The sequence below is a fragment of the Oryx dammah genome, unplaced genomic scaffold (assembly GCF_014754425.2).
Source record: "Oryx dammah isolate SB20612 unplaced genomic scaffold, SCBI_Odam_1.1 HiC_scaffold_9, whole genome shotgun sequence".
NCBI lineage: Eukaryota > Metazoa > Chordata > Mammalia > Artiodactyla > Bovidae > Oryx > Oryx dammah.
This window is the reverse complement of record NW_024070193.1, coordinates 52,854,605-52,876,971: the sequence shown is the minus strand read 5'-3', so window position 1 is coordinate 52,876,971 and position 22,367 is coordinate 52,854,605. Positions and strand designations below refer to the sequence as shown.

Sequence of the window (22,367 nt, the reverse complement as noted above, 5' to 3'; positions counted from 1 at the left end):
AAAAAAAAAGAAAGAAGTGGGTCCTTTAGCCCCATGAAAGTCTTTAGAGTCTGCTGCTTGGCTAAGAGCTTTCACTGCTGCCTCAGGAGAATTCATGAGCTAGAACATACAGCTAAGCCACCCTATATTCTTCACTGTCAGAAACTGTGTGAGGTAGTATATATATGTGTTTGGCCATGGCACGAAGCTTGTGGGATTCACCAGCTAGGGACTGAACCCGGGACATGACGGTGGAAGCCAGAATCCTAACCAGCAGGTAAGCAGGGAACTCCTAACATCTGTTGTTTTAAGCTACCAAGTTTGTGGGTAATTTGTTGCACAGAGATAAACTGGGGAGAAAACAAATGTCTCTTGAAGATTAACATCCACAACTAGCCCACTACTAAAATACGTGCCATTCAGAGCATGTAAGTCAGGAAGGATGTAATTGAAGTTAACGTGAGCTAAAGTTCTGGTTGTAGGAAGGAAGTAAAGATGTAGATTAATTTTAAATTATTATAAAACTGAATGTTAAAGTTTTTTGAAAGCCAGATATAAAAGAGTGCATATTGTACGAACCCATCTATATAAAGTCAAAAAACAAGCACAGCTAACTTGTAGTGATCAAGGCCAGTGGAAAGTCAGTAATTAGAAGGAACATGAGGGAAGCTTCTGAGGGGTTGTGTGTTGGCTCCAGGAGTCTGTGTTTTATAAATTCACTGAGCTCTACACTAATGAGCTGTGCTTTTCTGGGGAGGGTGGGGTGCGCATACTTCACACTTCAACAGGTAACCCCTAAAGAAACGAAAATACAGAGGATAACATCCAAATTTGGGTGTGGAGGGGGCGGTGATATAAGAAAACAAAAATAAACAGGTCACAGAAAGTAAGAGAGGAAGACGAAACAGAAAAGGTAGGCAAGTAGATAGCTACAAGATGGCTGAGATGAATCGATGTGTATCAAGAATTATAATGAAATGATGATGAGCAGGTGCACCAGTTAAAAGACAAGATGTTCAGACGAGATTTCTAAAAAATCCAGCTATATCCTGTTTACAAAGGATGTATGTTTTTATTTTTTATTTTATTTTTATTGATTTACAGTGTTGTGTTAATTTCTGCTGTACAACGAAGTCAGTTATACACTTATACATTATTTTTCATTATGGTTTATTACAAAGATATTGCATCTAGTTCCCTGTGCTCTACAGTAGGACCTTGCTGTTTATCCATCCTATGTGTAATAGTTTCTCTCTGCTAACCCCACGCTCCCAATCAGTCCTGCTCTCCCCTGGCAGCTGCAAGTCTGTTCTCTATGTCTGTGAGTTTGTTTCTGTTTTGGGACAGAGTTTTGGGGGATGATTTTTAAGAAAGGATATAGAAGGATATCTTTCACAGGTACAAAGACACACCAGGTAAAAGAATGCAGGTAAGTATATTAGTATCAGACATAACAGATTCTAAGGCAAAAATCATTATCAGAGATAGAGAGTTTCCATATGATACAAAAAGATTTAATTCCCAATTTGTATTCTAATAATATGGCCTCAAAAACTGACAGAACTACAAGGAGAAATACATAAACACAACTCTCTCAATAACTAATAGAATAACAAAAATTAGGAAGGATATAAAATATATCAATAGCACCATTAATAAGCTTAATCAAATGAACACGTATACAGATTATAGCCAACAGTTATAAAACATGTGGTCTTTTCAAGAATACATGGAATATTTGTTCATATTGGTATAAGCCAGGCTGTATGAGGAGGTTCAATACATTTCAAGGGATTGGTATTATACTCAAAACATTCTCTAACCAGAATGCAACTATGTGAGAAACCATCAGACTAGAAAAATATTTGTGCCTAATATTTTAAAACCTCACTTCTGAACATTTGAAGGGTCAAAGAGAAGTCAAAACAAGCATGTTTAAAAGCAAATAATAATAAATATATTATATATCAAGACTTACGAGATGGAGCCATAGCAGTATTTGAAAGAAAGGTACAGACTTGAGTATTTATATTAGAAAAGAACAAAGTCTGGTTTAAAAAGCTAAGCTTCAAATAAAGGAAGGAAACAATAAAGATAGGAACTGAGAGCTTTGAAACAGAGAACAAATGTACAAGACAGAACTTGGGAGTCATCACTCTAAATTCTAGAGATTAAACCCACAATAAAAATCACACGAGCAACATTTTAACCACACATCTGAAAATGCAGATGAAATGAACAAACTCTGAGTAGTTAGGTATTGACTGTACTTTTTAATAGGCTTAAAGTATTTCATAATATTAACGTTAACACTTAGGCTTAAATTGAGACTATGTTGAAAACAAAAAAAAAAGTTTATACCATTTATAGGCAGAAAACCTTTGTTTTTTAACTTCAAAACGCAGGTGACTGAGCAGAAAAACTGTGGGTTTTTTTTTAAAGCCACACAGAGACAGGAAACCCCACCTGGGTGCATTAGATGCTTCAAAAGGTCACAATGCTAGCAGGACTAAGTGTTCAGGTGTCAGGCCAGGAGGAAATAGCAATCATTTGCTCCAAAGCAGAAAAATGAAGCTCTGCTGACAGCTCACACTTGCCCTGTGTTCACAATGCCCATAGATTTTCTCTCCCGCACACTTCAGCTATTTATGTGGGTACACATTTATACCTTTAGTATAAATAAAAGTAACGGCTAACAGTTACCGGACAGCGTATGTGCAAGGACTATTCCCGAGGCTTTACCTATGTTCTTTCTAATCTTTACAACACAACCGCGTGCTGTGGCCCCACTTGCTGACAGGCTCACTCTTAACTGCGTGGGGCCAAGACTTGAGGTCAAGTCTAGCTGATGCCTCCCTTCATCCATCCTTTTACACACAAAGGCTGCAGGAAGATGTCTACAGAGCATCCCGAGTCCCAGGCAGGCTTGGTCCAAGACCAGCCCCTGGAGCATGTACAAAGCACTCACCTTCTGAATAATATCCCGCAGAGCAAAATACTTCTCAGTGAGGTCCCCGGCCTCGCTCAGGGGGGCATCATAGTCGTAGCTGGTGGGCTGCGGTTGGTAGGGCGTGTTCGCTCCTGGAAGACAAAACCATGCCACTGGTTACTACAGAAGGCCTTCTCCTGTGACAAGATCTTATGGATTTGTGGAGGGGGTGAATAAGGAAGCACATTAGAGCCAACTGGTAAGTGACACAGAGGTGGCCCTCCAGATGCAAGGTTTCTTGCTGCAGGTGGCCCTCACTAAGCACCGTGGTGTCTACAGAGGACTTTCCCCATTTACTCTCTCAGCAACCCCAGCAGATATCCCCGCACTGGATCTGCAGGGCATCTGAAGCTCCCAACAAAGCCCCCAGACATCTCACAGCCAGCAGTGGCCAGGCGTATGGCACAACTCACATGTCTGACTGTTAACCTTGCAGCTGCGATCCTGATGACCTCCTCTGTGGCTAAAAAAAAGGTCCATGATAGACGCACAGGTTTCTGGGCCCAGGATCAGCAGCAAACCACTAAGGGGTTATCAGACCAAGTAAACTCGGAGAATTTTATCCTAATTTTTCCTAGTCCCAAAAAAAGACCATGGAGGGACTTCCCTGGTAGTCCAGTGGTTAAGACTCTGTGCTTCCACTGCAGGGGGCAAGGGTTCAATCCCTGGTCAGGGAACTAAGATCCCACATGCCAAGTGGCGTGGCCAAAAACAAACAAACAAAAGACCATACAGGAGATACAGGAATGGTGCATTTGCTTTGGAAAATACTGTGGCAGTTCCTCTAACTCTAAAAATAGAGTGAGTCAGTTACCATGTGAACCAGCAATTCCAATCCTAGGTGTGCAGTCAAAAGAACTGAAACAGAGGTTCAAACAAAGACTTACACATCATGTTCATAGCAACATTATTCATAATGGCCAACAGAGGTGAAACAACCCACATGTCCGTCACTGATGAACAGAGAAACAGAAGGTAGTGTATCCGCACAACAGAATATTATTCCTCTACAAGAAAGAATGAAGTACTGATACCCACTGTGATATGGATGAACCTTGAGAAGATTATGCCAAATGAAAGAAATTAAACACAAAAGGCCACATACTGTGTGGTTCTACTTGTATTAAATGTCCAGAACAGGCAAATCCATAAAGACAAGGAGTGGTGGCCAACAGCTGGGAGAAGGGGCAGGGGGGCATTTCTTGGGTATGAGGTTTCTTACGGGGTAACGAAAATGTTTTGGAATTAGATGGTGGTAATGGCTGCACAAGTTTGTGCTAAACTAAACACCACTAGATCATATATTTTAAAAATCATCAGTTTTAGGGTATGTGAATTATGCCTCAACAAAATGTTTCTTTAAAAAAGAAAGAGAAAAAAGACCAGAATATATGAACAAGTAAGTTATAGCCAGAGACTATGACTTGCCCAGTTAGCTTGATTTTAAACAATAGTTTCTAACTGCACAACTTATAGCCCTTAAAATTTTTTTTAAAGAAAAATGATTTTGTAGGAATTCTCTGGCAGTCCAGTGGTTAAGATGCCATGCTTCCAATGCACGGGGTATGTGTTTGATCCCCTGTCAAGGAACTAAGATCTCACATGCCATGAAGTGTGACCAAAAGAAAAATGATTTTTTGACCTACTGTATAGCCAGAGAACTCGATATCTTATAGTAACATACTAGGGAAAAGAATCTGAAAAAGAAATATATATATCTGTATCTATATCTCTATCTATCTATCTCTCTCTATATATATATATATCTGAATCACTTTGCTGTATACCCGAAATACAATGTAAAGCAACTATATACTTCAGTAAAATTAAGAAAATAAAGAAAACCTAGAAAAATTCAAATTTACATAGGGAAAAAAGTTCCACTTCTATGATTCTTACACAATTTGTAAATTAAATTGAAACGTTGAAGTAAACTGTAAAAAGTAACTTCTGAACATCTAAAACAAGTATAGAAGGGTAATTCATAAGCAGCCTAAAGCTACTCATTCATATAACATTGATTATTTCATAACACCTGCATACTCAATTAAAAAAAATCATTCTCAATAGGAAAGTAAATCGAACATTTCTCTCTTCCTAATAAATAAAAAATAAAAGTAGTTTTTAATTATTATATAGGCAATCTTACATATTAGAAAATTTAGGAGAAGACAAACCAAACCAGAAGAATCACAGATGGCCACAGGCATGGACAAAATCAAGCACCAGAAACATTCTACCATTAGATTCTGCAAACAAATGTTAAATCGCTCTTACCATTCCAATAGGCAAAATTGCTGCCACCTATAAACATGTACCTAGAAGGAAACAAGAGAACAGATGAGCCCCACAGCTCATCATGAACCCACAGCTTCACCATGAGCCCACAGCTACAGAGGACACCCTTCCCTCCAAAAATTAACACTCACATGTTTACATTTGCCCCAAGAGCAAGCATATCATGAAGGGTGAAAGCCACCGCTTTAGAGCTGACTGTTGAATGACGTTGGCCCCAATGATCTAACCATCCAGTGTAGAATTCAGAATTGATCTAAAAAGAAAGGGATGTGGAGCTTAGGACAGACTTAAACCTTCACACGCTGGGCTTCCCAGTAACTACTGCCCTATGTTATCCACTGAAGAGCAGGAAGAGGGGGCAGCTGACATTCACTGCTATGCTGGGAACTGGGGGACCAATGAGGACATTTCATAATAGCATTGCCTAAACTAGGGTCTCAGGTGTGGACAATGCAGGTGTTCCTGAAAAGCTGTACCTGCATCAGAATCTTGTTAACCCACCCCCAGTTTGAATACGGGAGAAAAGTTTGTTGGGCAAAAGAATCAGATGACAAAATATGTTTATGAAATAATTAGCTCCAAATTCACCCTTTGTGTGAATCCAGATTTTCAGATCTCAGGTTGACTTATTTTAATTGAAGAATAGTTGTTTTACAATGTTGTGCCAATCTCTGGTGTACAGCAAAGTGACATATAGACATTCTTTAGATCTCAGACTGACTTAATGTATTGTAGAAATATTGTCCAAATATTCTAGCGCTTGGTGTTTCTGTTGGGCATGACCCTGCCAAGCCCTTGTCTACAGAAGAAAAGAGAAATCTGGACATGTTCTGGGGACTTCTTGTCTCAGGCTGCAGGAAACAGCTCCACTCAGTCTGTGAACAGGGGTTTTGCATGACTCAGGAAGCAGAGGCCAAGTTCAAAAAAGGCTGCTTTGTACAAAGGTGGGTACACAGGCGGGGCAGCCTGACCTGCTGCGCGGAAAACACCCCTTACGTGGGGCCAAGTAACAACAACTGCGGGGAAAACGGAAGCGGAGAGAGGGACACATTCAATGATGGGCTGAGCATACCTGCCAGGACCTTATTGCTGTCTCTGCCTCCCAGCCGCCTACGGAGATGCCGCAGAGCCTGGCAACTCCCAGAGTGTCAGCAACCCTACTTCCCCACATCTCCTGGCTGCTTGTCAGAAACTCAGTGTCCCTTCCCCAGACCCAGTAAATCAATGTCAGCATTTTCACAAGACTCCTATGGGATTTCTAAGTAGATTGAAGGCGGAGCAGCTCTGTCACAAAGAGCTCTCAAGAAACACAGACCTGAACTCAGATCCCTGCCACTCACCAGCTGTTCAAACATGGGCAAGTGACATAGTCTCTGAGTCTCACTGAAAAGAGCGAGCTCTCATACCACCACTTATGAGAGCTGCCATGAGGACCAAAGGTGATGAGGCATGCCAGGGTGCAGAGCCTGGGACTTCCCTGGTGGTCCAATGGTTAAGAATCTGCCTTGCAATCCAGGGGATGTGGGTTTGATCCCTGGTAGAAGAACTAGGATCCATTCTGGAGGGGACAGAATGGGGAGCACGGTGAACATCTCCCCTCATTAAGCTCTGCTTTTTGTCTTCTTTTGCATTAAAAAAAATCAATTGTATTTCTTTTTCTTTCTTTCTTTCTTTAATGATTTGGCTGCACTGGGTCTTCATTGCAGCGAGCAGGCTTCTCTAGTTGCAGCACATGGATTTAAGTTGCCCCTCCAGTACTGCTTCCGCTGTTTCCCATGTGTCCAGAAGGCGGTCTCTACACCCCCACCAGTTCTGACCCCAGACTCAGGGAAACCAAGGATCCACTCCCACCCTTCAGAGCACCTCATCACTCTCCCCCAACAGCAGAAAAGAAGTCTGTACAACCAAGTGGTCTCCCCATGCCTCACCCCTGACTCTTACCAGGGGTCCTCTGGGCTCAAATTTCCTCTGGAGCATGAAAGCAGCTGTGAGGTTGGAACCTGAACAATGAGAAAGAAGAGAGAGGTCAGCCATGGGAGTGACAAGTTCAAGAAAAAAGATTCCTTTGGAGACTTCCCAAAGGAAGTGAGTCCAGTGGTTAAGAATCTGCCTTGCAGGGACTTCCACCTGCCAATGCAGGGGACATGGGTTTGATCCCTTGTTGGGGAACTAAGATTCCACGTGCAGGAGAGCACCTAAGCCCATGCACACCACAGAGAATCTGTGCTCCACGACGAAAGATCCTGAGTGCTGCAGCCAAGACCTGGCACAGCCAAGTATATAATAAATTCATTTCTTAAAAAAGAGGACTTTCCCTGGTGGCACACTGGATAAGAATCTACCTGCTAATGCAGGGAACACAGGTTCGATCCCAGGTCTGGGTAGATCCCACATAAGGCAGAGCAACTAGGTCCATATGCCACATCTACTGAGCCCAGGTGCTGGCACTCCTGAAGCCGATGCCCCTAGAGCCCACAACAAGAGAAGCCCGTATACCACAACGAACAGTCGCCCCCGCTCGCTGCAACCAGAGAAAGCCCATGTGCAGCAACGAAGACCCAGCACAGTTGAAAATAAATTAATAAAATTAAAAAAAAAAAAAAGATCCCGTTGCAGGACTTGAGCCTCAGGCTCCCTGCCCTCCCTCATACCCCTGTGGGCCTGCACACCTCCAAGCCAGCTTTAGGTGAGGACTCAGACCATACATTCGATGGACTGTGGGGGCCACAGAATGATGTTCCCTTTGTGAACAGTGTCTGGGCCTCTCCTGACTGCACTCCTCTGGGAGATCATGACACAGGCCTTGTGCTTCCTCTGTGCCCCCAGAGCCTAGACACACGGCGGGTGTGCAGCTCTCTCCACTCAGGTATCTGGGTGACCGAGCTGCTCCCTACACGATGACCCTGCTCTGAACACACTTCCCAGTAGGCCCCACAGCACCATATGCATCACAGTGCCACAGACTACAACCAGACATGGACCAACAGACTGGTTCCTAATCGGGAAAGGAGTACGTCAAGGCTGTATATTGTCAGCCTGCTTATTTAACCTATATGCAGAGTACATCATGAGAAACGCTGGGCTGGAAGAAGCACAAGCTGGAATCAAGATTGCCAGGAGAAATCTCAATAACCTCGGATATGCAGATGACACCACCCTTATGGCCGAAAGTGAAGAAGAACTAAGAGCCTCTTGATGAAAGTGAAAGAGGAGAGTGGAAAAAGCTGGCTTAAAACTCAACATTCAGAAACTAAGCTCATGGCATCTGGTCCCATCACTTCATAGGAAATAGACGGAGAAAGAGTGGAAACAGTGGCAGACTTTATTTTTCGGGCTCCAAAATCACTGCACATAGTGACTGCCACCAAGAAGTTAAAAGATGCTTGGTCCTTGGAAGAAAAGTTGACAAACTTAGATAGCACATTGAAAAGCAGAGACATTACTTTGCTGCCAAAGGTCTGTCTAGTCAAAGCTATGGTTTTTCCAGTGGTCATGTATGAATGTGAGAGTTAGACCACAAAGAAAACTGAGCGCCGAAGAATTGATGGTTTCGAACTACGGTGTTGGAGAAGACTCTTGAGAGTCCCTTGGACTGCAAGGAGATCCAACCAGTCCATTCTGAAGGAAATCAGTCCTGAATATCCATTGGAAGGACTGATGCTGAAACTGAAGCTCCAGTACTTTGGCCACTGATGCAAAGAACTGACTCACTGGAAAAGACCCTGATGCTGGGAAAGACTGAAGGTAGGAGGAGTAGGGGATGACAGAGGATGAGATGGTTGGATGGCATCACCGACTCAATGGACACACACTTGAGTAAGGTCCGGGAGATGGTGAGGGATAGGGAGGCCTGGTGTGCTGCAGTCCATGGGGTTGCAGTGAGTCAGACATGACTGAGCAACTGAACAACAACAACAAATTAACAAATCAAAGGGACAAATCGTGCTCTAATTACATTTATCCTAGGTCACAGAGTACACTCTGTATTTTAATTTGTACATCTCAAGCCATTCCAGACCACTTGTGCTCAATTTTTGTCTTTTGAAGTGTTCCATTAGGATGTCTATGTCTCATCTTGCTTCCCACGTCTTCTGTTATCCCCCCCTCCTCTAAAAAGAGAAAGGGTTTCTCCACAGAGAAGTAATGAGCACAGACAGTGTCTCTCCAGCCACAGTCGAGGACACCCTGGCCCACCCTGCACCAGTTCCTGCAGTGTCCCAGCGTGCAAGCACACCAGCCCAGCCTCCAAACAACTCCTTGTCGTCGGACAAATCTCGGGCTTCTCTGTGAGGCTAGCTCTCAGGAGAGAAAGTGATGACCAAGAAAGAGTGGAATTTCATTTACTTTATGGCTGTAAATTTCTCACTATTAACTAAGCATTAGGTGGTTTCTAGATCTTTTGTTTTAAATTTTTATTGGAGGATAGTTGATTTACAATGTTGTGATAGCTTCAGGTGTACAGCAAAGTGAATCAGTTATACATATATATATATCTACTCTCTTTTTTTTTTTTTTAGGTTCTTTTCTCATATAGGTCATTACAGATGACTAAGTAGAGTTCCTGAGCTATACAGCAGGTTTTATATGTTATCTATTTAACACACAGTAGTATGTATATGTCCGGAGAAGGCGATGGCAACCCACTCCAGTGTTCTTGCCTGGAGAATCCCAGGGACGGGGAAGCCTGGTGGGCTGCCGTCTGTGGGGTCACACAGAGTCGGACACGACTGAAGTGACTTAGCAGCAGTATGTATATGTCAGTTTCAACCTCCCACTTTATCCCTCCTCCCGCCTTATCCCGATAACCATGTTTGTTTTCTACGTCTGTGACTCTATTCCTATTTTGTAAGTTCATTATACCCCCTTGTTTTTTAGATTCTGCATATGAGTGACATCGTGTGCCATATGTCTCTCTGTATCTGACTTCACTCAGGATGACAGTCTCTGGGATCATCCACGCTGCTGCGTGTGGCATTATTTCACTCTTGTACGGCTAATGTCCCACCACATCTTCTTTATCCACTCCTCTGCTGATGGACATTTAGGTTGCTTCTGTGTCCTGGCTATTGTAGACAGTGCTGCACTTCACGTTGGGGGCACATGTATCTTCTTGAATTCTAGTTTTCTTTTGCTCTAAAACCTCAGGAGTGGGATTGCTGGATCGTATGGTAGTTTTAGTTTTTAAGGAACCTCTATACTGTTCTCCATAATGGCTGTTACCAACTTATATTCCCACCGACAGTGTAAGAGGATTCCCTTTGCTCCACACCTTCTCAGCATCTACTGCTTGTAAATTTTTAGATGATGGCCACTCTGATTGGTGTGAGGTAATACTTCATGGTAGTTTTGACTTACATTTCTGTAATTATTAATATTAGTGATGTTGAACCTCTTTTCATGTGCTTTTGACCATTTGTATGTCCTCTCTGGAAAGATGTCTATTTAGATCTCTTCTCCATTTCTTAATTGGGTTACTTGGTGTTTTGTTTTTTTTTTTGGCTTCCAGATCTTGAAACCTGCTCTCAAGAGCCTCTCCTGGGATCTGACCCCAGGCATTGCCCCTCTCACACTCCAGGAAATGAAGCTGCCACCATCCCCCCTGCCCCAGGCACACTGGCCTTGAGTGTCTGTCCTTGAACCCACAGCGGTAGCAACCATGCTGTCACCCCACATACAAATAACACTTATAACTAACTCGTGATAATCCTCAGTTTGTTCCTCGCAACAGAGAAACACTGTGCTTTTTCATTGCTGTGTTAGGAAACGTGCCAAAGCAGGAGGAAACCAGCATGCCACTTCCTGTTCAGCTCTCTGCAGACGACTTACTTCATCACCAAGTGGTCTGAGCAATGTACCATGTTTCCAGAAACACTCAGGAGCCAGTTATCTCTTTGTTCGTAGTGGAGAAGAATTTCTTTAAAATTGCAACTTCAGTCTGAACATCCTTCTCTACAGAAGACAATGCTGGACGTGTGTCTCCTCCCTCAGACAGGACAACAGCGGGGTCTTTATGCTACTAGAAGAGCTGGTCTTTTGGGCGAGTGGGATAACGTTTTATTTTGAAATCATTCCAAATTTATAGGAAAACTGTGAGAATAATACAAAGAACTTATTTTCTCCTTCACCCAGGTTCCCCAACTGTTAACATTTTACCACTTTCATTGGTTTTTTCGTTTCTATATAAATATGCACATTTTTTTTTTCTGAGCCATTTGAGAATAAGTTGTAGACAGGATGGTCCTTTACCCCTAAATCCTTCAGCATGTATCCCCTAAAGAGCAAGAGCATTCTTTAAATAAATACAATAAAATAATTTTTTAAAAAATGGGAAATTAACATGGAATACCATTATCTAAATAGAATACCATTATCTAAAGGCTTTATTCAAAGATTTCAATTGTCTCAATAATGTCCTTCATAATAACAACAATCAAAACAAACAGAAAAAAAAGTCCAGGACCCTTTTCAGGATCACATTGCACTTAGCCGTGATGCCTTTTATAAAAGCCGCTCTCAACCCACGTGAAGATCTCTTAATGTCGTTGCACCCCGAGCACCCAAACCATGCTTTCATGTGCAGAACCTCGGTGGCTCATGCAGCCCGAATGCGTCAGGAAAGACGATTCTTTGCAGCATCTACCAAACCACCTCCAGCCCATCACAGTTCCCAGTGTTATGAGTTATACAGAAAGAAGACGGAAGTGCGAGGCATGTCCTCTGCACTCCAGAGCTGACCTCAGAGTTCACAGTGGCCTCAACCCAGCCCAAGCATCCAGCCATGACTTGGGGGGATGGGGGTGGTGAGGGGGCAGGTGCAGAGAAGAACAGCACATCCCAGACACAGCCTGAAAGGTGGAGCTCTTCCAGCTAGGGGAACCCCTGGCAGCAGCCCCTAAGAAAACAGGACTCCAGGCTGCAGCCAGCTCTGCCAGGGCTGGAAACACAGCCTGTGTCCTAAGGGCCAACTCAGCTGACATCAAACCATCTGTGCCACCAAGGGGTGCTTTATCAAGTATTCTATTTTATCATTACAAATAAAGGAAAATTTGGGAAATCCTATTCAATATGCCCATGCCACTTAAACAATAGCTGCTTAGAGCAATCGACTGAGTAAAAGGCCCAGATCCGCCCGCTGAGCTGGGTTTCTGCAGACACCAACCTGCGCTGAAGTCCACGGTGGCGTAGAGCCCCTGGAGCGCCCCGCACTGCAGGAACTTCTCATTCACCCCGTCCGTGGTGAACAGAAGCACGTCCTCACCCAGGTGGTCGTGGAAACGCTTCTGCAGGAAACGCAAGTAGTCGTAATCACAGGAATAGTAGCTTCCATATTCATTTTCAACCTGCAAGTTTAAAAAAGAGGAGGGGAAAGAAATCAGAAGACTCCGCCATTCTAAGGCAAACTGTTGTTTGGAGAAACTCCCCAAGCCTCTCTGAGATGATGACGCTTAGTGGTCCCCTCCCCCTAAATATCTCCTACACTTGATCCTCAAAACTCATTTTCCAAAGAGCAACTCAGCATAAAAACCTAAGCCTGTGAGTCACAAGTAAGACCCAATGCAGCCAAATGAATAAATCAATAAATACTTTAAAAAATATTAGAGCTATAGAGTTTAATGAAGGAAGCATGACACTAAAAAAATACACATAATACAACTTCCCAAACAGAAAATCCAAACCAATTAAAACCAAACTATAAGTGTGGGTGTGAGGATAGTTGGTTGGGTAGAAGTGTTAAAAAAAGCACGAAGCTGATGGTCATGAAAGTCAGGACAGTGAGAAAAAGCCGAGCACGATCAGGAAGCTTCTAGGGTCCTGGTCACAGACCATTTCCCATCTTGGGTGGTCATTCTGTGGCTGTTCTCTCCACAGTGCTTCATTCACTGCACATTAATGTGTGTGTGTTACAGCTCACAAGTTTACGAAAATTTAAAAATTGCCCAAACATAAAAATTTCAACTGGCATACAACACAAAACAAACTTCTGTGATACAAAGAATACGTTGTCTTTAAACATGAGCACAGGAAACCGAGCGCCCCCAAGAAGGGATAGTTAGGGAGTTTGGGATTAGCACGTATGTACTGCTATATTTAAAATGGATAACCAGGAAAGACCTGCTGTACAGCACAGGGAACTCTCCTCAATGTTACGTGGCAGCCTGGCTGGCAGGGGAGAATGGATCCATGTATATCTGAGTCCCTTTGCTGTGCATCTGAAACTATCACAACATTGCTAGTAATTATTAAACTCCAATACAAAATAAAAAGTTAAAAGAAAAAGAAACCGTGAGCCCCCAGAAAACAGGTGTCCAGCCTGAGGGAAGCTGGAAGAGGAGGTTAATGGAGCTTCCCCAGAGGGGTTACCCAAGGCAGCTCTAGACAGAAAGGTACTGGTCAAGGCGGCCAGACAGGTGAAGAGTGCTGCTCAGAGAGCAGGCTGTTTGCAGAATTGCTGGCAGCTCCAGGAAGCCTGTGGACACAGTCGGGGTGTGGGGAGGGGAGGGGAGTGATGCAGAGGAACCCAATACCACCGTCACTGTCTAAAAGTACTACCTTCCAAATGGCTTAATGCATGATGGTTTTCTCAGCAAGAATCTCTCTGACTATACTGTCATGGTATGGGTTCAAAAACAAAACGGGGATCTCCCGGGTGGTCCAGTGATTAAGACTCCATGCTTCCAACGCAGAGGACACAGGTTCAAGCCCTAGTCGGAGAACTAGGATTCTATATGCCCCCAGGTACGGCCAGTAAAATAACATAACAATGTTCTGGGACTTCCCTGGTGGTCCACTGGTTAAGAATCTACCTGCCAAGGCAGGAGACATGGGTTCAATCCCTGCTCTGGAAATATTCCACATGCCACGAGGCAGCTAAGCCTATGGGCCACAACTCCTGAAACCTGCGTGCCCTCGAGCCTGCGCTCTGCAAGAAGAGAAGCCACTGCAAGGAGAAGCCCGTGCGTCACAGCTAGAGAGAGCCTGTGCATGGCAACAGAGACCCAGGGCAGCCAAAGTAATGCTCTGTCTTTTAGATGCTCTTAAGAAGAAAAACAGGCAGCAGCAGCCAGTACCAAGGGCATCACAGGGCACGAAGCCGTCCTGAAAAAGGAGGTGTTTCCACTCAGACCAGGACACGCTCCTTGGGAGACTGATCCTGATACCCTGATGACCTGATCCTGATCAGCAGCCCCTTTGAAAATAAATGAAATAAATCTTAAGAAAAGCTTCATAAATACTGGCAAGGTACATTCCCCCTCATTTTCTTTTTCCTCCTTTTAACTAAGAGCTATTTATAGGGACATCCCTGGTGGTCCCGTGCTGAAGACTCTGTGCTCCTAATGCAGGGGGCATTCAATCCCTGGTTGGGAAACTAAGATCCCACAGGCTGCATGACACAGCCAAAAAGAAAAAACAAAAAAAACAGGTACTTATATGGCTGTGTCTTCCTTCATCATCTGGCTGCCAAGAAGTTCAGAGCTAACTTTAAGGTCAGCTCTAGCAACAAAGTGGGCTCACAGCCTCTGCACTCCAGGTTCTTTTCTGGCCACGCCCAAGCTGACATCGTTGATCTTCACTTACTTTTTCAGGCCTCGTTTATCTGTTAACATCATTATATTACAGTAAAATATAGGAGGGTATTGTAAACAGGATTGTAATTCATGCATACACATAATTTGGCTTGCTTTTTAGAGAAAGAGAGAAAAGCTCCACATTGGCAAGACAGCTCAGCGCTGCGGTCGCAGGCACAGACAGCAAAGGCCCAAGAGCCCTCGTGCAAATTTCAGCTCTGCCTCTTCTCATCCGTGTGGCTCCACCTGTAAACCATCTCTGTCTGTCAGAGGTGAGCGTGCCCTCCCCGCTGGGCCACACGAGGAGTCCCTGAGCCGATACACGGCACCTGGCACCTTGTGAGAGCTCAAAATGCTGGCAACAAAGCGTATATTCAAGTTCTCTATCGTTGCCAAGGAGGGGAGAGGAGAGGCAGGGCAGGTGAGAGGAGAAACATACAGAAAAGGGTCTGAAAGACACACAGAAGAAGTCGAAGTGAGATTCCGAGGAACACTGATTTTTCTAGAGCAGGAGTTTGCTAACTTCTTCAGTTAAGGGCCAGAGAGTAAACACCAGGGGCTTTGGGGTCGTAAGTCGCTGCCTCAGCTACTGGAGTACGTGACTGTGGTGCCCGAGCACCCTAGACAATGCTTAAATGGCCGTGTGCCAATGGCACCGATTTATCGCAACAGGCAGGGGGCCCCTCCTGCAGCTCGCAGATACTTGCTCCAGGATAATTATCTCACCCTGTAAGCTCCTAAGTCCCCTACATACGAACATTCAAGTTGTGAACTAATGTGCCCAGAGAAAGGATGAAGAGAAGCAAGAGGAAGATGAAGAAACTGAAGGACCGAAAAGATTCACAATGCAGGGGAATGGTAAGGGGATTTGCTTTATCTGAGGAGCCACTGTCTGTTAGTTTTTGAGGCACGGGACCCGAATGCAGAACAGTTCACAAAGACTGCAGGAGCTGTTCAGAATGCAGTCCAGGGCTACCTCTGTCATTTATGACGAGAGAAAAAGAGCTATGACCTAGATATCACTGGATCACTTTCCAAGAGGGAAGACGGAATTGTTTGTCTATGACAAACCCAGACAGTATTGAAAGGCAGAGATATGACTTTGCTGACAAAGGTTTGTATAGTCAAAGTTATGGTTTTTTCCAGTAGTCATGTACAGATGTGAGAGTTGGACCATAAAGAAGGCTGAGCACCAAAGAACTGATGCTTTCAAACCGTGGTCCTGAAGAAGACTCTTGAGAGTCCCTTGGACAGCAAGAAGATCAAACCAGTCAATCCTAAAGGAAATCAACCCAGAATAGTCATTGGAAGCACTGAGGCTGAAACTAAAGCTCCAACACTTTGGCCACCTGATGCAAAGAGCCGATTCACTGGAAAAGATTGAAGGCAGGAGAAGGAGACAACAGAGGAGGAGATCGTTGGGTGGCATCACCCACACAATGGACATGAGTTTGGGCAAATTCCGAGAGATGGTGAAAGACAGGGAACCTGGAGTGCTGTAGTCCATGGGGTCACAGAGAGTCGGACACGACTGAGCAACTGAACAATAACAGACAGAATTGATCCAGCAAGGAACCAGAACCTCTACCGTCAACATCAGGCATGGATGAAATCAAAGCCTGTACTCTGCCCCCTGTTGCTGACGATTCTCCAGCTCTACCATCTCCCACCTCGCCTCCCTTCTCCAGTCAGTTGCTCTTCTTGCCTGTTCGCTTGATGCCAAACCCCGTGTCCCAGTTGTTGTACTGTACTGTAAGATTTAAAATGTTTTCTTTTTTGTGTTTGTTTTTTAATGTATTATTTGTGTGGAAAGTATTATAAACTTATTATAGTACAGTACCATATAGCCAATTGTGTTAGTTGGGTACTTGGGCTAACTTTGTTGGACTTAGGAACAAATTAGACTTAGGAACATGCTCTTGGAATGAAACTCGTTCATACATAGGGGATTTACTGTAAAGTGACAAAAGACATTTTCAGTTGTTGACCTTCCAAAACAACAGGTATAAACAGAGGGGATCCCTCGTGACGAGTGCCCCACAAATTAGGTTATAGGGTAGAAGGCCCCCATTCCTGATTACCGAGGGGCAAAAGGATTAGCTGGGATTTGAGCAGACAGAGAGATGTGGGGAGAAGAAAGAGGAGGGAACTGAGTCCCCTGGCAGGACCCACAGTTAAGTTCATGTCACCTGAGGTTGCCAGGGATGGATACAGGAGGAAACACGCCCACCGTCCACCCCTCTAAATCAGTCAACTTTGCTCTCCTGTGCAGAGTTCGTATTTGACGACATTTTAAAAGTGAAAGTGTTAGTCACTCAGTCGTGTCCAACTCTGTGCTACTCATGGACTGTAGCCCGCCAGGCTCCTCTGTCCGTGGAATTCTCCAGGCAAGAATACTGGAGTGGACTGCCATTCCCTTCTCCAGGGATGACATTTTAGTGGCTTTCAATAACCAAAAGATACAGAAAACTTGTGAGTGAAAATTGAAAATGATTTAGGGGGTACTTCCCTGGGGGTCCAGTGGCTAAGACCCCTTGCTCCCAATGCAGGGGGCCTGGGTGTGATCCCTGCTCAGGGAACTAGAGCCCACATGCCCCAACTAAGAGTTAGCATGCTGCGACTGAAGATCCTGCAGGCTGCAACTAAGACCCAGTACAACCAAGTAAATACATAAAAATTTTTTGTTTTTAAAGTGACTTAGAAGCAAAGGGCTTTCCAAGTGGCTTAATGGTAAAGAATCTGCCTGTCAAGGCTGGAGATGCAGGAGACGTGGGTTTGATCTCTGGGTTGGGAAGATCCCCCGGAGGAGGAAACGGCTACCCACTCCAACGTTCTTGCCTGGGGAATCCCATGGACAGAGGAGCCTGGTGGGCTACAGTCCATGGGGTCACAAAGAGTCAAACGTGACTAAGCAACTAAACAACAACAACAACAAACTAAAAAACAGTGGAAACTGAGGAAAACCTGAGATCAAGAGGAAGGAGGAAGATCCAGCTAGGCAGACACATCCAGCTTCAGCCTTGAAATCATCTTATAGGAACACGGGCTCCGATAAGCTTCACTGTGTCCACTGTCTCCCCATCTATCTGCCAGGAAGTGATGGGACCGGATGCCATGAGCTTCGTTTTCTGAATGTTGAGCTTTAAGCTAACTTTTTCACTCTCCTCTTTCACTTTCATCAAGAGGCTTTTTAGCTCCTCTTCACTTTGTGCCATAAGGGTGGTGTCATCTGCATATCTGAGGTTATTGAGATTTCTCCTGGCAATCTTGATTCCAGCTTGTGCTTCTTCCAGCCCAGTGTTTCTCATGATGTACTCTGCATATAAGTTAAATAAACAGGGTGACAATATACAGCCTTGACGTACTCCTTTTCCTATTTGGAACCAGTCTGTTGTTCCATGTCCAGTTCTAACTGTTGCTTCCTGACCTGCATATAGGTTTCTCAAGACGCAGGTCAGGTGGTCTGGTATTCCCATCTGCAGATGGTGATTGCAGCCATGAAATTAAAAGACACTTACTCCTTGGAAGAAAAGTCATGACCAACCTAGATAGCATGTTGAAAAGGAGAGACATTACTTTGCCAACAAAGGTCTATCTAGTCAAGGCTATGGTTTTTCCAGTGGTCATGTACGGATGTGAGAGTTGGACTGTGAAGAAAGCTGAGCGCCGAAGAATTGATGCTTTTGAACTGTGGTGTTGGAGAAGATTCTTGAGAGTCCGTTGGACTGCAAGGAGATCCAACCAGTCCATCCTAAAGGAAATCAGTCCTGGGTATTCATTGGAAGGACTGATGCTGAAGCTGAAACTCCAATACTTTGGCCACCTGATGAGAAGAGTTGACTCATTGGAAAAGATCCTGATGCTGGAAGGGATTGGGGGCAGGAGGAGAAGGGGTCGACAGAGGATGAGACAGCTGGATGGCATCACCCACTCAGTGGACATGAGTTTGCATGAACTCCAGGAGTTGGTGATGGACAAGGAGGCCTGGCGTGCTGCAACTCATAGGGTTGCAAAGAGTCGGACACAACTGAGTGACTGAACTGAACTGAACTGAACTGAACTGAAGCTTAACTGGTACAGACTGAGGACAGGTCGGGGGCAGTGAATGCTGCCAGCAGTGCATCCCTCTGGGGATAGCAGCCTGGCCTTTCTCCAGCACACAATGTCAGAACAGGCACCCTGCTCAGCCCAACCCTCTTGTTGCAACCTACATATTTGTTTGTTAGGTTTTTTGGGGGGAGGGGGGCTATACCACACAGCTTGTGGGATCTTAATTCCCTGACCAGGGGGTGAACCCAGGCCACAGTAGTAACAGTGCAGAGTCCTAACCACTGGACCACCATGAAGCCCCTTACAGCCTGTATCTTAAGTGCACAGAAGTGGCCAGGCTCTCTCCCCACAATGACCATCCCTACAAACAGTGAACACTGCTGGTCCCAAGTGCTGGCCCACATTCCCCTAGGGAGCGCTGCACACATCCCATGCTGGTCCGGGACACAGCCAGTTTTACATAACATACTCTCTGCAATAAGAGAACCCTTGCAAAATGACCAACAAACATGGTTTTGTTTGACTTAAGTCATTTTACAAACATCGAAAATCACTGCAGGTCACGTGAACTGATCTTTCTCTTGGAACACCCTTGCCATATGACATACTCCTCCTTCTACCAGTCACTGCAAAGAGAAAAACACATGGAAGAAGGAAGGTGAGGGCAGGAAGTGGGAGAAAAAAACACAGCGGCCCCAGCTCACTGCATCCTCTTCCCACACCCATGGGAACCTATGACCGAGGCGATACAGACACCAAAGTGGGCATTCCAAAATGGTAAAGCCCCCTCAAAACGCAATTTAAATCAAAGTACCGTCTGTGGCATTGCCTCTTAGAGATAGACATAGGAGGATAAACAGCAAGGACCTTACTGTAGAGCCCAGGGAACTATATTCAACATCTTGTAATAACCTATAATGGAAAAGAATCTATATCTGTATATAAAACCGAATGATGTTGCCGGACACCTGAAACTTACACAACATAGCAAATCAACTACACTTCAGTTCTAAAAATTAAAAAAAGAAAGAAAGAAAGAGTCCCATGCGGCTCCCATCTGCTTCACTCCCATATACTGTGTGGATAAATGGAAACCTCCCCCTACCAGCCCAGGCTCCATGATTACCTGCACCGTTATAATCGGGCCTCCATTCTTATAGAGGAGGGGCCTCATCTTGGGCAGAAGGACCGCCAGCCACTTGTCCACAGCCGCAAGGTAATCTGGAAAACAACCAGGTTTAACACCATCACACACCTTTTTTCTACAAAGAGGCACCATGCACCCTATTATCCTAGCAGCAGAGATGGAACAGACTGGTTCAACCACTACCTTCTGAAACAGGGGTGTCACATGCACCACAAGTCTGATAAAAGCTGTCCTGCCTGGAGTTTTCTGCTCAGCGGGGCCTTCAGAGGACCAGGGGGCCTGGTATCGGCCCCTGCCGCTAGGGCCACAAGCCTGCAGCACGGGAGACACCTGCCAACGTTTGCTGAATAGACTGAGTGACGGGTCCTTCTCTGTCACAGCCGAGTTTTAAAAAAATGAAGTTCTAATCAACTATACATTTACACTGTCAAATGGGGGTAAGTATGCAGTTCACAAAGCTGCTCTAAGTATTAAATGAGGTAGTACATGGGAAAACACTGATAAAATACTAAGAGTGTGAAACGTGCGGGTAGTACGCTAAGAAGAAAAGCCACACAGAGCATAATGTACTAGCCTTTTATACCGCAGATTTAATCATTGTTAGCTGCTCTTATGACCAGCTTCATCCCCAAGAGAAATGAAGTCTTCAGAAGACAGAAATGCAGCTGAGAACTCTACTCAGTACCCTGCAATGACCTACATGGAAAAAGAATCTCAAAAATATGCATAGCTGATTCACTGTGCTGTACAGCAGAAAATAACACCACATTGTAAGTCAACTATACGCCAGCAAAAAATAAATACAGCAAATCAGGACCTGCAGACTGATCAGGGTTTATAGCTAGATAAGGGAAAAACCTGTCACTCACAGATCACTCTGTAAAAGTAGGTGAAGAGAGATCCAGAGACACCAGCACAGAAACTACGTCTGCCCTTCTGGTTAGCTGGGAGTCATCCCCCATCAAGTCACAGACTGAGAACGGAGGGAGAGAAAGCATTAAAGTCAATCAGTCAACCGCAAATGGGGCCCAGTGCCAATTCAAAGAGTTACCAAGGCATCGACAAGATCTCGTCGAGTTGTTCAAACAATCCTTCTTTCCTACACACTCAATGTCTGGTGGAGAATGATGGACACGCACACTTTTACTAAACTTTCAGAAGCATTCACCCAGGAGTATCCCAGCCTTTGAAATATTGTATCTGACCCTTTGGATATAAAGTATCTGAACTTTCTTAAATTCTCTTACAACATCTTTAACAACTCACCTGGATCTGAAGAACGGAGAACAATAGATTTTTTCTCCAATAGCCAAGCAGGTAATCCTCCCTAGGATGGGGAAACAGCAAACAAATTTAAAAAAAGAAACCACTTTAAGGTCTTAGGGGAGATAGAAATTATTACTACTACTAGCAATGAGAGTAAAGAAGAAATGTGACATGGAGGATGGGTATTTGAGCTAGGCTTTCTGGTTTGTAACTTTCAGGGCAATTAGAGATTGTAAACATAATAAAAATTAAGATCACTCTGCATGATGCGATGTTTTGAGAATCAAAGATTTCTCTATAGATCACTCCACTGAACCTCATATCTACCCTGTGGGGCAGACAGAGGCCACTTCATGAACTGCTCTTAACAGATGAAACTGACTTCTGTCTGTGACCACCAGGAGGAAGACCCATGCCTTCTCACCCCTCCCTGCTCCTCTCTGCCGGGCCACCACCTAAGGTAAAAGGCACCTGGGCTTTCTTAGCTACAGGCCCGTGCTATCTGGAATGAGACTTATCCACACCGCTCTCATTCCCTTTCCCCCAGAGCCCCGTCTGTCCACGCACCAGGCAGACAAGGCCAGGTTAGCCACCCTCACCATGTCCCACTCTGCACAGATGTAGGGTCCAGGCCTCAGGATGACCAGCAGTCCCAGCTCATGTGCCAGCTGAATGAAATGTTCCACATCATGGTCCCCGGAGAAATTGTACTGTCCAGGCTGCAGCTCATGGAAGTTCCAGGCCACGTACCTGCCAAGACGCACACAGCCCCTTCCTAAAAATGGCTCAAAATTCCAGGTATCTCATACACATTTCTGAACCACCCTGCATAACTATAAACTCACAGGACACACACAGACATCCTCTTGAGAAAAAACTCTTATTTTGAGTTTTCATGGCAGCTACCCAGATAATCAAACTTGTGGGGACACTTTTAAGTGTATGCTCCACAAAGGATGCCCATTCCTATTTAATGCTTGATTTAAAAAAAAAAACAACTATATATATATATATATATATGTATATATATATGTGTATATATATATATATATGTATATATATATGTGTATAT

At 44.4% G+C, this 22,367-nt stretch overlaps 1 protein-coding gene across 2 annotated transcripts in view; it reads right to left on the bottom strand.

The window, feature by feature from the left end:
• Positions 1-22,367, bottom strand: part of LOC120867861 (beta-galactosidase) — a 99,200-nt gene that overhangs the window by 50,163 nt on the left and 26,670 nt on the right. For both annotated transcript variants that reach the window (XM_040246312.1, XM_040246311.1), the window contains 8 exons: positions 21,895-22,045; positions 21,296-21,356; positions 20,009-20,103; positions 12,426-12,606; positions 7,208-7,266; positions 5,398-5,519; positions 5,246-5,286; positions 2,948-3,060 (listed from right to left, as the gene is read on the bottom strand). In XM_040246312.1, the coding sequence (XP_040102246.1) occupies positions 2,948-3,060; positions 5,246-5,286; positions 5,398-5,519; positions 7,208-7,266; positions 12,426-12,606; positions 20,009-20,103; positions 21,296-21,356; positions 21,895-22,045 (823 nt within the window). The remainder of the gene's footprint in view (positions 1-2,947; positions 3,061-5,245; positions 5,287-5,397; positions 5,520-7,207; positions 7,267-12,425; positions 12,607-20,008; positions 20,104-21,295; positions 21,357-21,894; positions 22,046-22,367) is intronic.